General features: G+C 36.4%; 1 protein-coding gene across 2 annotated transcripts in view; it reads right to left on the reverse strand.

Annotated features, from left to right (window-relative positions):
* Positions 1–13,530, reverse strand: part of URI1 (URI1 prefoldin like chaperone) — a 57,710-nt gene that overhangs the window by 32,731 nt on the left and 11,449 nt on the right. For both annotated transcript variants that reach the window (XM_050923087.1, XM_050923088.1), the window contains exons 2-3: positions 8,378–8,412; positions 1,924–2,002 (exon numbers count right to left, since the gene is read on the reverse strand). In XM_050923087.1, coding sequence (XP_050779044.1) covers positions 1,924–2,002; positions 8,378–8,412 — 114 coding nt within the window. The remainder of the gene's footprint in view (positions 1–1,923; positions 2,003–8,377; positions 8,413–13,530) is intronic.

The raw sequence follows: 13,530 nt of genomic DNA on the forward strand, positions 1-13,530 counted from the left end.
TCTTAAAGTTTACAGTAGACATGTCACTATGTTTATGATCCTTCCACTCATTCCAGACACCAGCTCACTTTACACACAAGCCACAGGCAGACCCCAAACCACCCACTTCAGCTAGGCCCACTCACGCCTTATGAGCACTAGACACTCCCCCACACTAACCCTATCCCTGATGTACTAGTTGCCCACCCACTAGCCTCATCTCCCATATCTGTTTCTCATTCAGGCTTCAACTTCAAAGGGGGAAGGTCACACACGTTAGCCATCAGCTGTGATCCAGCTGAAAAGAACCAGGAGGAGGAACAAGTCCAGCAGCTACCGCCTAGCTCAGCTTGTAGTCAAGTAACTCTCCACCAGAGGAGAAAGTTGTCACTCTGCAACTTTGGATCAGCTTCTCCTCACTTCAGACACACTTCCCGGATCAACTTCCTGAGGGCAGGAACAGCACCCCTTCATCCCTCATATCCTAGTGCAGGGAATTTGGACCATATATTCTTTTCCTCTCATGGTAGTTCCTCTTCTCCAGAAGGAAAAGCCGCTAGGTGGCAATCCCTGGAGCACATATTGGAGAGTGGGGGGTAGGAGGGGTGGGAGATCATCTTGAGGAAAGATTCTGTGAAGGATACTCCTCTTAAAGATGTACTCTCCCAGGCTGAAATTACAAAGGCCTTCAAAACAACAGCTTGCAACACTTACACACACCCAAAAGCAGAATTGTGTATAAAATTAAAAATATAGGCAGACAGCTGGATAAGGGACAGGGATTGTTAATATACATTTAAAACTGCAAATGTGAGTTGACACTGTCACTTTAAAACAAAAACTATATCCAGATGAGTGTGGTGTTTTTTGCATGTTTTGCATACCCATTTTGCTCTCAGGTATAAGTTAACAGCAAATGCTCCACATTTTATTTGTGTGTGTGTGTATATATACATATATACATACACACTCACACACTCTCTCTCACATACATACACACACAACCCTTTCCAGTAAAGTTAATGCTGTAGATAGGTGCTGAACTGATAACACGTGTCTTTTCTTTATTCACAAAACAGGCAGTATACGTCTGTTCTACCAAGGTAGCTCACCAATGCCCTACAATTCCCAAAACCTGTGTGAAAATGTAGTTCAGTATTCATGTTCACTTTAGCCTTTGACTTCCCTTGTTGAGAATGATAACCAGCACGTGAGATGTATCTAGAAGTGGACTGAAACTACCCGTTTGCTTCACGTTATGATATGTCATCTCACCTGCAGATGGTTACTAATTTTATTTAGTAGTTCTGAAGTGATCTCTTAGAGATAAATGATTCTGTGTCTCATTACCAATTCACTGGGCAATGCAGTCCCTTTCGAAGTGTATTCTGAATTAGGCATAAAATAGCCTCAAACAAGGAAATCGTAACTTCGTAAAGTCAGGATCTTGAATTCTGGTGGATGTTCAAGGCTAAAGTATTCTTGATAGGAATGACTCAAAGCACAAGAACTCACTACGTGAATGTGAAAATTATTCAAACAACAATTAGCACCACCTTTTTAATAAAAACCAATGTCGCACAGTTTAATTCCGTGAATCAGGAAATATTATGGCCTGTTTTTTCTATGGCTAACAGGAAATGACTAAGTACCATATTTCAGTCATAATTACAGTTTTTGGTATAATAGATTTGCATACCAAATATGACATATTTTGTGTTAACATTTATGTCATCAGTTCTCGATTGTCAGTAACATTATAATTTATTATGGATTTGAAAAAAAAGAGAGAAAAAGAAGCAAAGGTTTAACTATTACTATAATTAATGTATCATTACTAAGTACTATATGGTAAACCTGAATAATATACTTCACTGCCAGTGCAGTAACCTCAGATACTAAAACTATTAGTCCATTATTTTGAATGAACTATACTGTACGTACCATGATATCATAAGACAGTTTATCAGGCAACGTATTGAGACGTTCTTGAAGAGCCTCATAATCATTCTCCACCTTCCTCCTGTTGACAAATTCAAGTGAGTTTAATTATTTCTAAATGCAAAATAGTTAAGTTAATGGTTTTCTGCTGATGCATTTTCAGTGCTCCATGGAAAGATATGGGAGGGAGAACTGTTTTTATTCATACGTGTATACATTTTATATCATGGAAGATTAATTTTTTTACTTTAACATTTTTAACAATTTATTTAAAAATTCTAGTGATGGCCCAGCTATAGACATCATTCATTTTAGACTGGAAGCTCATCTCTTTGAATTGCAAGCTCCTTGGGGGAAAAAAACAGTGCTTTCCTCTGTATTTTGTAGGTCTCACAGCACCCTGCATGGGTTCAGCAATTAAATCACCATCATAATTTAGAAAACAAACTGGAATTCCAGCTTATATTTTAGAAGAGGCAGAATCTTCAAAACCTTATTTGCAATGAACAATCAGCGTGGGCTTTAAATGTGGGGCAATACTCTTTAAAGTTAAATCTGATTTCTAGCTGAATTTTCTCTCCCCGTGGACAGTCAACATTCTTGAAAGATGATGATTTGACCATAGGGTTACTGTAGCTTCTTGGCCTATCAACAAGGAGTGTAGATGTGAAACACTACTCTAGTTCTCCAGACCAAGAAAAAATTACTAATGCTCAATTGTTGCATGTTTACATATTGCTCTACTCTTCTTTTGGGCATTTTAGAACATTCTACATAGAAATTTTCTTTCCCATAGAACATATTCCTCAGAATTTTTGTACACAACTTTTCCCATCAACTTGGATGAGTATTTTCAATATCTATTTCTACTATATAGCAACTCATGAACAAATTTGTGATCTTGGAAGTGTCTTGAATAGGACAACAAACTCCCCATTATGGGCAAGTGCAGTAAGAAAGTCAGTGCCAGAAGGGATCTCAGTAATTTACATTGCAAAGCAGGATAATTTCAAACATACTCCCCCAAAATATGTTTCCTACTCATAAGTAGCATATCTAACAGCACCTATCGAGATTGAGTTCACACAACCATGTACCAGCAGTAAAAGAGATATAGAAAAACATTTCCATAAATTTAAAAGCTGTAAGCCAAAGTGATTCAATTAACTCTTGGCCATGAGAATTCTGACCCTGCATGCTCTGGAGCTCTGACCATGTTGGTATTTTCTGCAGCAACCTGGGCAGCTAGTGGCATAGCACAGTAGGGTAGCAGCGAGTAGAGCAGGCATGACATGGATCCACATGCATAAGGTCCCCATAGAGGGTGTGCAAGGCCCTCAGCTGTTACTACTATTCTTACTCATGATAATGAAATGTTTGATAGCTGCTCTGCACCAAGTTTCCAAATTGTTCGGGTTGGTTCCTTCCACCAATCTGTCAGATTTCCGTCACAAAATCAATTTACTTAGGATAGGCCAGTGAGGTGCGGAAGCGATATTTGGTCCATTTCAAGAAAGGTCGCTGAGACAAAGTTGGGAAAGGGGCGAAAGAAAATAGAAATGTCTTGGTGAATCTGGCCAAACAATCCCAATAGTGGACTGTGAAAAGATCAGAAACTCTCTGAGTTTGGGAGAAACAGTTACCTAAGGAATTTTGTCTTGTCTGCTAGCAGTAAAAATAAAAACAAACAAAAAGAAACCAGTCCTCTTCTGAAAGAATATTGAAACTGGTGTGTTGTAAAAAAGACTTTTTTTAAGGTAAATTATCAGGTATCACGTGCATTGCATTATCAGACATATACATTTGAGGGTAGAGGATATTCTCTACTTCTGCCCCAATACAGCACCTCATGTAATCTTTGTACAGGGTGAACCTCTCTAATCCGGCACTCCCTGGTCCAGCAACATCCATGGTCCAGCATAGGTGCTGACTCCATGGGTGCTCTGGGGCTGGAGCACACACAGGGAAAAATTAGTGGGTGCAGAGCATCCACCGGCACCAAGCTCTCCTCTCTGCCCTCCTCTCCGTGCGCCTCTTGAGCGCCGGCAGCCCTACACTTACCAACACTTCCTCCTCCATCCCAGCACTTCTGGAGCAACGCGAACACATGATTTGCAGCCTTCAAGCTGCAGGAACGAGGGGGAGCAACTGGGGCTGATGGCTGGGACCTGGGGCTGGCATCAGAACCTCTGGGAAGGCTGCAGCACCCCGAGCAACCCTACTTCCTGCACCTATGGAGACCCACTGGCACTCCGCATTGACCTCCCGTGGCTTGGCAAATTCTCTGGAGCACCGGTCAGGTCCCAAGGGCGCCAAACTAGAGAAGTTCAACCTGTATTTAATCTTAGGATGGAAGCCAGCATCATGGAAATAAACTGAAAATGCTGACCAAAAGATGCAAATTCTGATGGTTTTCTAAGGATGTTGAAGTAGGCATCCTGTACATTTGTTTACTAGAAGTAGATATCTAGCTTGACCGGGTGGATGAAGAAACTGCAATATGAACATCTTAAAAAACCACCACCAACTACTGACTTTCTTCAATTCCCAAATAAAGTGGAATCTCTGATCATTTTGGGACCATGAAAAAAGTTGCAATAATCCCACAATTTTTTGGCTCATTTAATTTCTGAAAGATTACTGTTACAGTGGTCACTAGTAGAAACACCGAACTTTATCACCCTGCAGTATTCAAGCACTCAACAAGGTATCTGCAGTACTTTGTATTCTCAAAGTACATGTCTAAGATGCTGAACTGTGTGCCAAGGACTTAGGCTCCAAAGTCACTTAGACACTTTTGGAAATTTTACCCCCTGTGATTAAAGCACAAAATAGTGTTTGAAGACTTGGGTCCTACTCAAGTTCTGCTGCACACTTCCTGATACATCTCACACAAGCCACCTTGCGCTTTAGTTTCTTCACCTGTAAAATGCGGATAATATTCATCTTCTAAACCGCACTGTTGTAATGTAAATTCATTAACATTTATGAAGTACAGTGAGAGTCTTGGAAGAGAAGCAATATGATGAAAACTTATTGTTAATTGAAGAAAAAAAGTCTTAAGTCTGTTCTCTGCCCCTAATGATATTCCTATTTTTATGGAAAATTGGCAATGATGCAGTCATACCAAATTTATATCCCCCAAACAAATGGGGACAATCTGTTTCAGCTTGCTACTATGACAAGAAAATCTAGTTGGAGGTGTGGGGGATGGAGGTCAAGGGAAAACAGATCAATTCATTCTTCTAAATAGGTTTTTTGGAACAGGAATCCTTAAGACACATCACTGAAGATCTGCCATCTTTTTCTTCTGAGAAAAGAAAATAAGTGGTTACCTTTTGTACGGAGTGTAAAATTTTATTGTGTTTATCCCACCTATATTCTCTAAGGGATCTCTTCTTTAGTCTATCCTGCTCAGTTAATATGCTGACTAGAAAGCTGGAAGTGATATAAAAACAAAAGACAGATTTTTCTAGCAGTTTTGGTTCCATGAATCAGAGCCAGAAGTTTTTATTTTCCTTCTCTTTTATATATATAACCATCTAATTAGGAACTGGGAAGTGAAGGCTTGATAAAGATCTTTAACATTGCACTATTTCCAGCTTTTTGTTAAAGGGACTCTACAATTACCAGTGGTCATCTCTGTTGGAGTTTGAAAGCTTAATATGTTTATCTTGATGCATTTGTTTTGATAGCTGATTAAACATTTGAAACATTTTCCCACAGATGATCAGCTGGGTATGTAGCGTGAGGTCAACACTTGCTCTTGAAGGACAAGCCAAAAGGGTGACAAGCTTGAAGACTGAGTCCTAACATGTAGCAGAAGAACTTTTAAGTATTTTTGTGTGGTTTAGGAAAAGCATCAAAATATAGACTCTTCAAAACTCATCACCACAAATCTCACCTTGCTTATGATATGAAGACAATTCATATTCTAAAGTAAGAAAACCTTCATTAAAGATGCATAAAAACAAAAGCAATCAAAATCCTTTTGCTGTATTTGAAATACAAAGAGGGGAATCCCTAGGAAAACAAGAGTGCAAAAAATGATCATTTCAGTGCTAAACATCTCCTAAATTTAACAGCAATTTCTCCATTTATCTGAAAAGAAGATGGCATCCTTTAGGATTAGGCAGTTTCCCACTACTGAATAACCGGATAAAAGTGCTGCAGGACCTACTCTGCATCAAAAGCAGGAGGATTCTACTGTATTGCACATATTCTATATTAGCGAGCCTTGGAAGCTGATTTCTTGATGTGGTGGTTGCCTACCATTTTCTAGGAGAAAGTTCAATGGAAAGAGTATTGGGGAAAGACTAAAAGATGCATCTTTGTTTTTCAGTGGATCTTACTGGTCATACTCTACTCTGGAAGTCTCTGAAAATGCAGCAATGCTCTAAAAAGGCATAACAGAACCAAAAAATAAAAATAAATCCATTTACTGAATTGGCCTGAAACAGTCTTATGTAGGAAGTATTTCCTCTCTCTCCATCTAATGACACATGATCATGCGAACTCATGGGTCTACTGGTTGCACAGAAAATTAAGAAATTAAAACCAACAGTGTTATACTTTCAGGCAGAATAAATATTTATTTAGGAATGAGATTCAACTTATGAAGTGCCTCTATAAATGGAAATGCTTTAGCTGACTCCATGCTTTACTCATTATTTTAGCAGTTATTTATGTCTCTGAATCTATACTTTTAAAATAAGTTAATTATATTAAAAAGAAAAAAATGTATTTTTAATGGAAATTTATTAAAGTGGAGTATTTTAAAACTGTGCTGTTATTCATCCAATTCTATTTAACATCTATCTGTGTCATTGGCTATTTAAAGGATTCTCATAAGATGATATTATTCAGCTGAAACACACACGCACTCAGCTCTTGCACCATGTGTCCCCAAGTGTTAATACATTTTCTTTAAACAAAAATTGTATGCATGCTCTGTAAACTGCTTTTCAATATAAAATACATCAGCCAATTTCAAATCCTTCTCTCCTACTCTGTATAAAAAACATCCAAAAATTAGATAAAAATTAAAACAAACCATATCCTCCCAAAACACAAAACACCAACAAAAATATTCCAGACATTCTCATGGTAGCAAAACAAACTTTGTAAACTTTTCATTTTGTAAAAGTTTAAAAAGTTGGGCTTTTGGTCAACATTTTTTGGGAACGAAGACTCTCAGAATGAGAATTTATATCCTGGACTAAATTGGTATGGATAAGTTATAAACTCCTGAAAAGTGTATTATGGAAGGGCTGACAGATTTAACTACAACAGCAACAGTGGCATCACTATGATACTTTCCTTATTGAAAATTAATGCAGTCTCTGAATTTTAAACATAAGTGAAACATACTACTTTTAGATTATTTTCTGCAAGCCAACAGTTGGAATTTAATATGATGATGTGTACAGACTGCCCTGATTTTTTTTTAAACTCTTATCCACTGCTTGCAGCTTACGTGCATTTAAACTAAAAACATTTGATACACACTAACTATAAATTATTTGCTTGGAGATCTCTCAGGCATGAAGAAAAAGCCTCTTAAAATAAATTTAAAATATTATATGCTTGATGGTGTATAACCAAAGGTTTAATCTCACCACTAAAGGGGAAGTTGCTGTGATTTTGCAATAACCCTGCAGACAATAATCAGGACAGCTCCTGTTGTTCTCTCAGTAAAATCATGATAAACACAGCATGGATATATTGTAATTTGATATCTGTAAGATCAAATGTTATATATCTCACTGCAACTCATAAGATTTCATTCACCATTAAATGTACATTTTCCTCAAATGCCATACAAAACTGCTATTTACTAGGCATGTTTTCTACTAACTATGGATTATCACATTAAAACAGCAACAAAAAACAAAAACAAAAAAAACAACCCAGAGATAATGCTTCAAGGGACACTTTTTTCCTAAACATTACGTATTAAGGCTTACCAAACAGTTTACTGTAAAAATATTGAAATGTTATATTTTCACTAAATATTCATAAAATTACTTAAAATAAGCATTTTCTCTTTCCTGTAGTAGTAGTAATATATAAATAAATAATTAAAAAAACCAAAAGACACCCAGGAATAATTTCCAAATTGCTGACACCTTTTTATCCAGTCAGGCAGATTCAGTGTTCTTTACATAAGATTATTTGTGCCAAAAATGGCAAGGGGGAAGAGGCATACAAGAAGCATACACCTTAAGGTTCAAATATATGTGCGTATTAGAGCAGTCATATCACAGGAAAGAAAATACAAATTTTAAAGAAGGCACAGTGCCATAAGTCAGAGCTATGTCAAACTATACACCTAAAGTATACTAGTGGAATTTGACTAACATTGTTATAAATACTATAATTGCTTGGTACTTTACTAGAACACAAGTAGGTTACTTCATCCGTATTTTAAGCATGTAATCAAACATGTTTCACTTACCAGTGCTGGATTTTTTCTTGGCAGCTAGTGACCACCTGTCATTAAAACAGATAACTGCTCATGAAAAAACAAGGCTAAGCACACAGCTGCAATGTCAATGTATCAGAAACTAGAACAATAGCTTTACAGATTTGGTAGGTTCTCTATATACATTTTTATTTGTCAATGCAAAGGCATGTGAATGTTAGTTCTTAAGCAGCACACTTTATCACAACACTAATGCAGATTGATAACTGGAGAACAAATTACAGCTTTCCAATTCATATTTTGGTACAATACTTGCTCCATAACTATTAGGTGACACATGATACAAGATTACTAGTATTTTGTACAATCTACAGATCTATTTTCAATGTTACATGTTTTGCAGGATAAGAAACCAATATAAATTATAACAAGATGACAATGTAACATCCGTGCCTGTTTAGTTAAAAGAAAAACCAGCCCTGAAAATGTTTTACTTTATCAGTACACCCACAAATGTTTTCACCTATAGTTTTATTCTAAAAACAGTACAAATGAATTTTGCAGTGTTTAAATGCAAAAAAAAAAATACCTGTATTATATATATTTTTAAAGGAAACAGTTATGCGCTGAATAGCCCACTTATTTCTTCAAAATATAGCCTTCCCAAAGAGACTGAAAATTAACCAGTTTGGAATATTTTTAACACTGTGTACTTGAAAATTTTAAGTTTGGGAGGGTACCTCAGTTTAGTAATACTAGACACTATTACATATAGTACATACAGTCAAGATGCTGGTCTGCTGTATCACAATTGCATGGACATTTTGTTTAAAAAGATACAGAACTCACATATTGAAAAGTATAACAAAGAATTTCACTCAAAAATGTCTAGACACCTCGATATAACATTTTTCAGATATTTTTGCAAATATTTGTTTCTCACATGGCCACAAGAATGCTAACATCTGAAAGCAATTAATAGGAAAATATGCCTGAAAAGTAACAGAATAGGACTCTTCTGAGAGCTAAAAATTATTCAGATATGCAAGGGCTGAAGGATCAGTCCCACATTTGTGGTCTCACTACCATCATAATAATCCTACATGTTGGGACAAATTCAGCCATCCAGTTGGTTGTGCTTACACCAAGGTTAAATTTCCTTTGCTATTGAAGACTTGTAATTTTAAATCCTACATTTAATTTCTATAATCTCATCTAATGTATTTGCTAATTTAAAAAAAAATGCTAGGCACAAAGAGGAAGATTTCTAGAAGATATACATTCAGAAAACCATACTATTAATGCTTCATACAACATTTCGTAACAGTGGTAGTACACAACAGAGTACTGCTTTTACATGTAGAAGAATCAGAGAATATAATATCAACATATTTCACTGTTTCAGATTTGATAGATTGCAAAGTACACAACATAACTAAGTGCACAAAAAATGTTTACGAAATCCTTTAAGAAACTTCCAGCTTAATTGCCCCATTAAAGATGAAGCTACAAAAAAAGAAAAGACAGGAAGCTTTCCATTCCCAATACGACTCTCCATGCATGAAGTGAGCTAAAAGCACAAAAAGAAAAGCCCTGCAAACCATAAGAGCAGCATGTTCATTAACCTCTACATGATAATCCTTTCATAGCTGCATATTAACTAGTTACATATTCATAATCATTTTACATTATTTAGAGAACCTTCTATGAAAATTTCCAGGCTATATCCATTAGCTACAATGTTAAAGGTTACAGAAGATAGTCTACTTAACGTTTCCAGGAAGCTTTTTTAATTAGTAAATATGTAAATCGGGCACATATGCTTTTTATATTTAAAAAAATGGGCCATCAGTAAAAGAGCACATGGACATATGCTGTTTCCATGACCTCTTAAAAAAAATCAATAACACCAATCAATTATAATTTCATTCTTTGATATAATCCCTCATGAAGGGATACTGAATGATAGAACCAATAACAAACCTTTCAGGGGCCAGGATGAAGTGAGGGATCTTTCAGAAGTGCTACAATACACCATCTTAAAAATATTTGTATTTGTTATACTAGTACAGTAGGCTGAAGCACCTACTATACTAATGAGACAGTATTTTAAAAAATAGAGTCAGAGATCAATTACACATTACCTACATGTCCTTTGCTAAGACACTCAAATAGTTTTGATAACCACTGGTAATACAGCAGCAAAGAAACAAGTAGAGAAAAAAAATATATATACAGGTCTTTGGATTCTATGCTGTGCTCTACTGTGCTAAGAACAGCGTATATTAGATCCACAATTTTTATGCAGCTACTGCCAGGTTAAATAAAAATAATCAACAAATGGGGAGGTGAGTTAAAGTTCATTTTGTCTGGACAACTAACACTACCAATACTACTTTACTTTTAAGAAACTGTAGCGTAAGTGATACCAATAAATCCTGACTTATTTCCCCTCCAGGTATAACAATGTATGCATCTGCAAATTTATGAGGTTATCGATGGTTTATTTGCATACTAAAATATTTAAAGTGTAGAGAGTTATTAAACTACACTTGCAGCAAACTTAACATTACCTAATCAAGTGTTCAGTTATTAAAACAGGATCTACTTGTGGAAAATACATTTCACAGTTTAAATGAAAAGGGAACAGACAAGTATCTTGTTTCCTTGTTCATCTCCAACAATGATTTGTTGAAATTTAATATTTCTCAAGATCCTGATTCAATAACTGCATATTTGATTTCAGAAATGCTTGATGCCTTTCAGTTGGATCACAAAGTGTGCCACCTGCTTGAAGAGCTTCTGCACTTTTATTTATTTCACTTTGTGCTATTTATTTTGTGGATAGCCACAAGGGGGCATCATACTGCGAGTCTCCCTCATGTACAGCAGACAATAAAACAGAGAATAGCTTTTAAATGATTCTTATTTTGCATATCTTCAAATTGTCCTCCCCTGAGTTTCAATTCCTTCTTGATTAAGAACCAAACTTTAAAAATGGAAGAATAGATGTTGAATCTGATTTTTATTATTTCAAACTATTGAAACAGAAAGTTTACATTAATGCTGTTTAAGAATCTATTTTAGGTTTAAACCCTTTTCCCTAAATTTGATAACTGTGAGGCCTGATTTCTACATCACAGTTGAAAGATGAACTAAGAGGTGGATATTGTACAAACGAGCGACAGTGGCTATTGTAATTAAAGTAGCAGATTTTCTTTTGTCACATAAATGCAGCTAATCTTACCAATATATATTTATACAATACTCTTTATTTTTAGTCTGTACTAAATGCTAACACAAAAGTGGCTAAAATTAAATGGATTACATTTTTAGAATCATGTTCACTTTCTAAGCATCCTGCAGTCCCAATGCTAGCACAATGCAGCTTGCAGGCTGTTGAGACAAGAGGATACAAAGGCTGCCCATGTTCCACAGCAGAAGATGCTGTTGCTGTCCTAAAGGGGAAAATTCCCTTTTCCAGCAGTCACATTAAGCCCATTTCCCACACTGTCCAGCCAACCAATCATTATTTTCTCTTTTCTCCTCTCATGCATCTTCCATCTGAGGACCTCAACATCCTTTATGAACACTGACTCACAACTCCCTTACTGAAGAGGTACTATCCTTATTTTACTGGGGTATAGAGTGACTTAACTGAAATTACACATCAGTCAGTGGCAGAGCCAGGAGTAGAAGCCAGATCTCCTGACTCACAGTCATGAGATATAATCACTAAATACAACACACCCTCACAATATGCTTCTTAGGAATTAAGATGGGGTTGAATGGACAGTAGGACAGAACAGAAAGCTGCAAAAAATTCTGATACTGTAACATGGGAATAGGTTCTTATCTGTGCATGTATGTCATGTCACACCAGCTCCCCATTCCTGTATGTGCTTCCTTGAACTCAAAAGATCTAATCCAGTCTCTGACACCGAATGCTTCTGTTTGGCCTTGGTTAAATCATCTCTCAGTCTAAAGGTTTGTCTACACTGCACAGTTGCTGCCAAAACTTTTGTCTTTCACAGGTACTTTAAAAAGCCCCCCCACGAAAGACAAAAGTTTTGCCGACACAAGCGGCAGTGTGAACGCGTCTTTGTCAGCAGGAGCGTTCTCCTGCGAACAAAGCTTATGCTGTTCGCGAGGCTGGAAGCGTCAACAAAACTGCCAACAAAAAACCACAAAAGAACGTTCACACATGCTGACTTTTAGCGACAAGGCTGTGTCGACACAGCCTTGTCGCTAAATGCTGGGTGGTGTAGACAAGCCCTAAATTTCTTCATCTGTAAAATGGGGATAAGTAGTACTAATTTACCGATCTCACAGGAGTGCTATGCTGATTAATTAGCTAATGCCTGAGAAGCACTTTGAAGATGTAAAGCACTGTATAAGTGCTAAGAAGCATTATTTACCACTTGAAAAGTAATCTGAATATGATCAGATATGTAAGCAATTTGTGTACATGCTGTAATAAAATAATTTGTGACAGTTTAATCTTGAATTAGTCTCACTTTAAACATTTTCTTTCAATCACGTTACTTAAGGAAAACTGAGAGTATAGAATACTTTTTGTGATAGTGAAGGGAAGTAACGAGGTGTTAAAGTAATAGTCTAATAAATCTAAACCCAATGTTTTTATCTTTAGGAATTTGGCTTTGTCATCTGGGATTTTGCAAAGAACTCTGCCTTGACCTTGGTTCTGTGGTTCAGGCCCTCCCAAGAGCAGATTACCATAATCAAACTGTATAATGTTCTTTGCGATACAGCTCAATGTTTATTAGGGTCCTGAATAAAATCAAACTCCGTTTTGAGTTCTGACCTAATTAGGATGATTCCAAATTTTCAGAGTTTAATTGTTTAACTTTATGTATGTGAATACTGACTTCAATGGGACTACTAATGTGAATTAAGTTATCCACATGCGTGACTGTTTCCAGGATCGAGACTCACTGTGCCAAGTAGCCCATATGTGATATTCTTTGCCACATGACATAGCAAAAAGACACGGTGAAACTTAATTGACTGATGAAGTTGTAACTAATTCAGAATAAGACTTTAAATTTACACAATAATAAAATAGCTAGACAGCCAAATATTTAAGTAGTTTCTTGGTAAAATCAGGATGTAACAAGCCACATGCAACACAAACATGTAAAATGAAATTTCAGGTCTTCCTTAGG

Source organism: Gopherus flavomarginatus, chromosome 14 (genome assembly GCF_025201925.1).
Source record: "Gopherus flavomarginatus isolate rGopFla2 chromosome 14, rGopFla2.mat.asm, whole genome shotgun sequence".
Classification (NCBI taxonomy): Eukaryota; Metazoa; Chordata; order Testudines; family Testudinidae; genus Gopherus; species Gopherus flavomarginatus.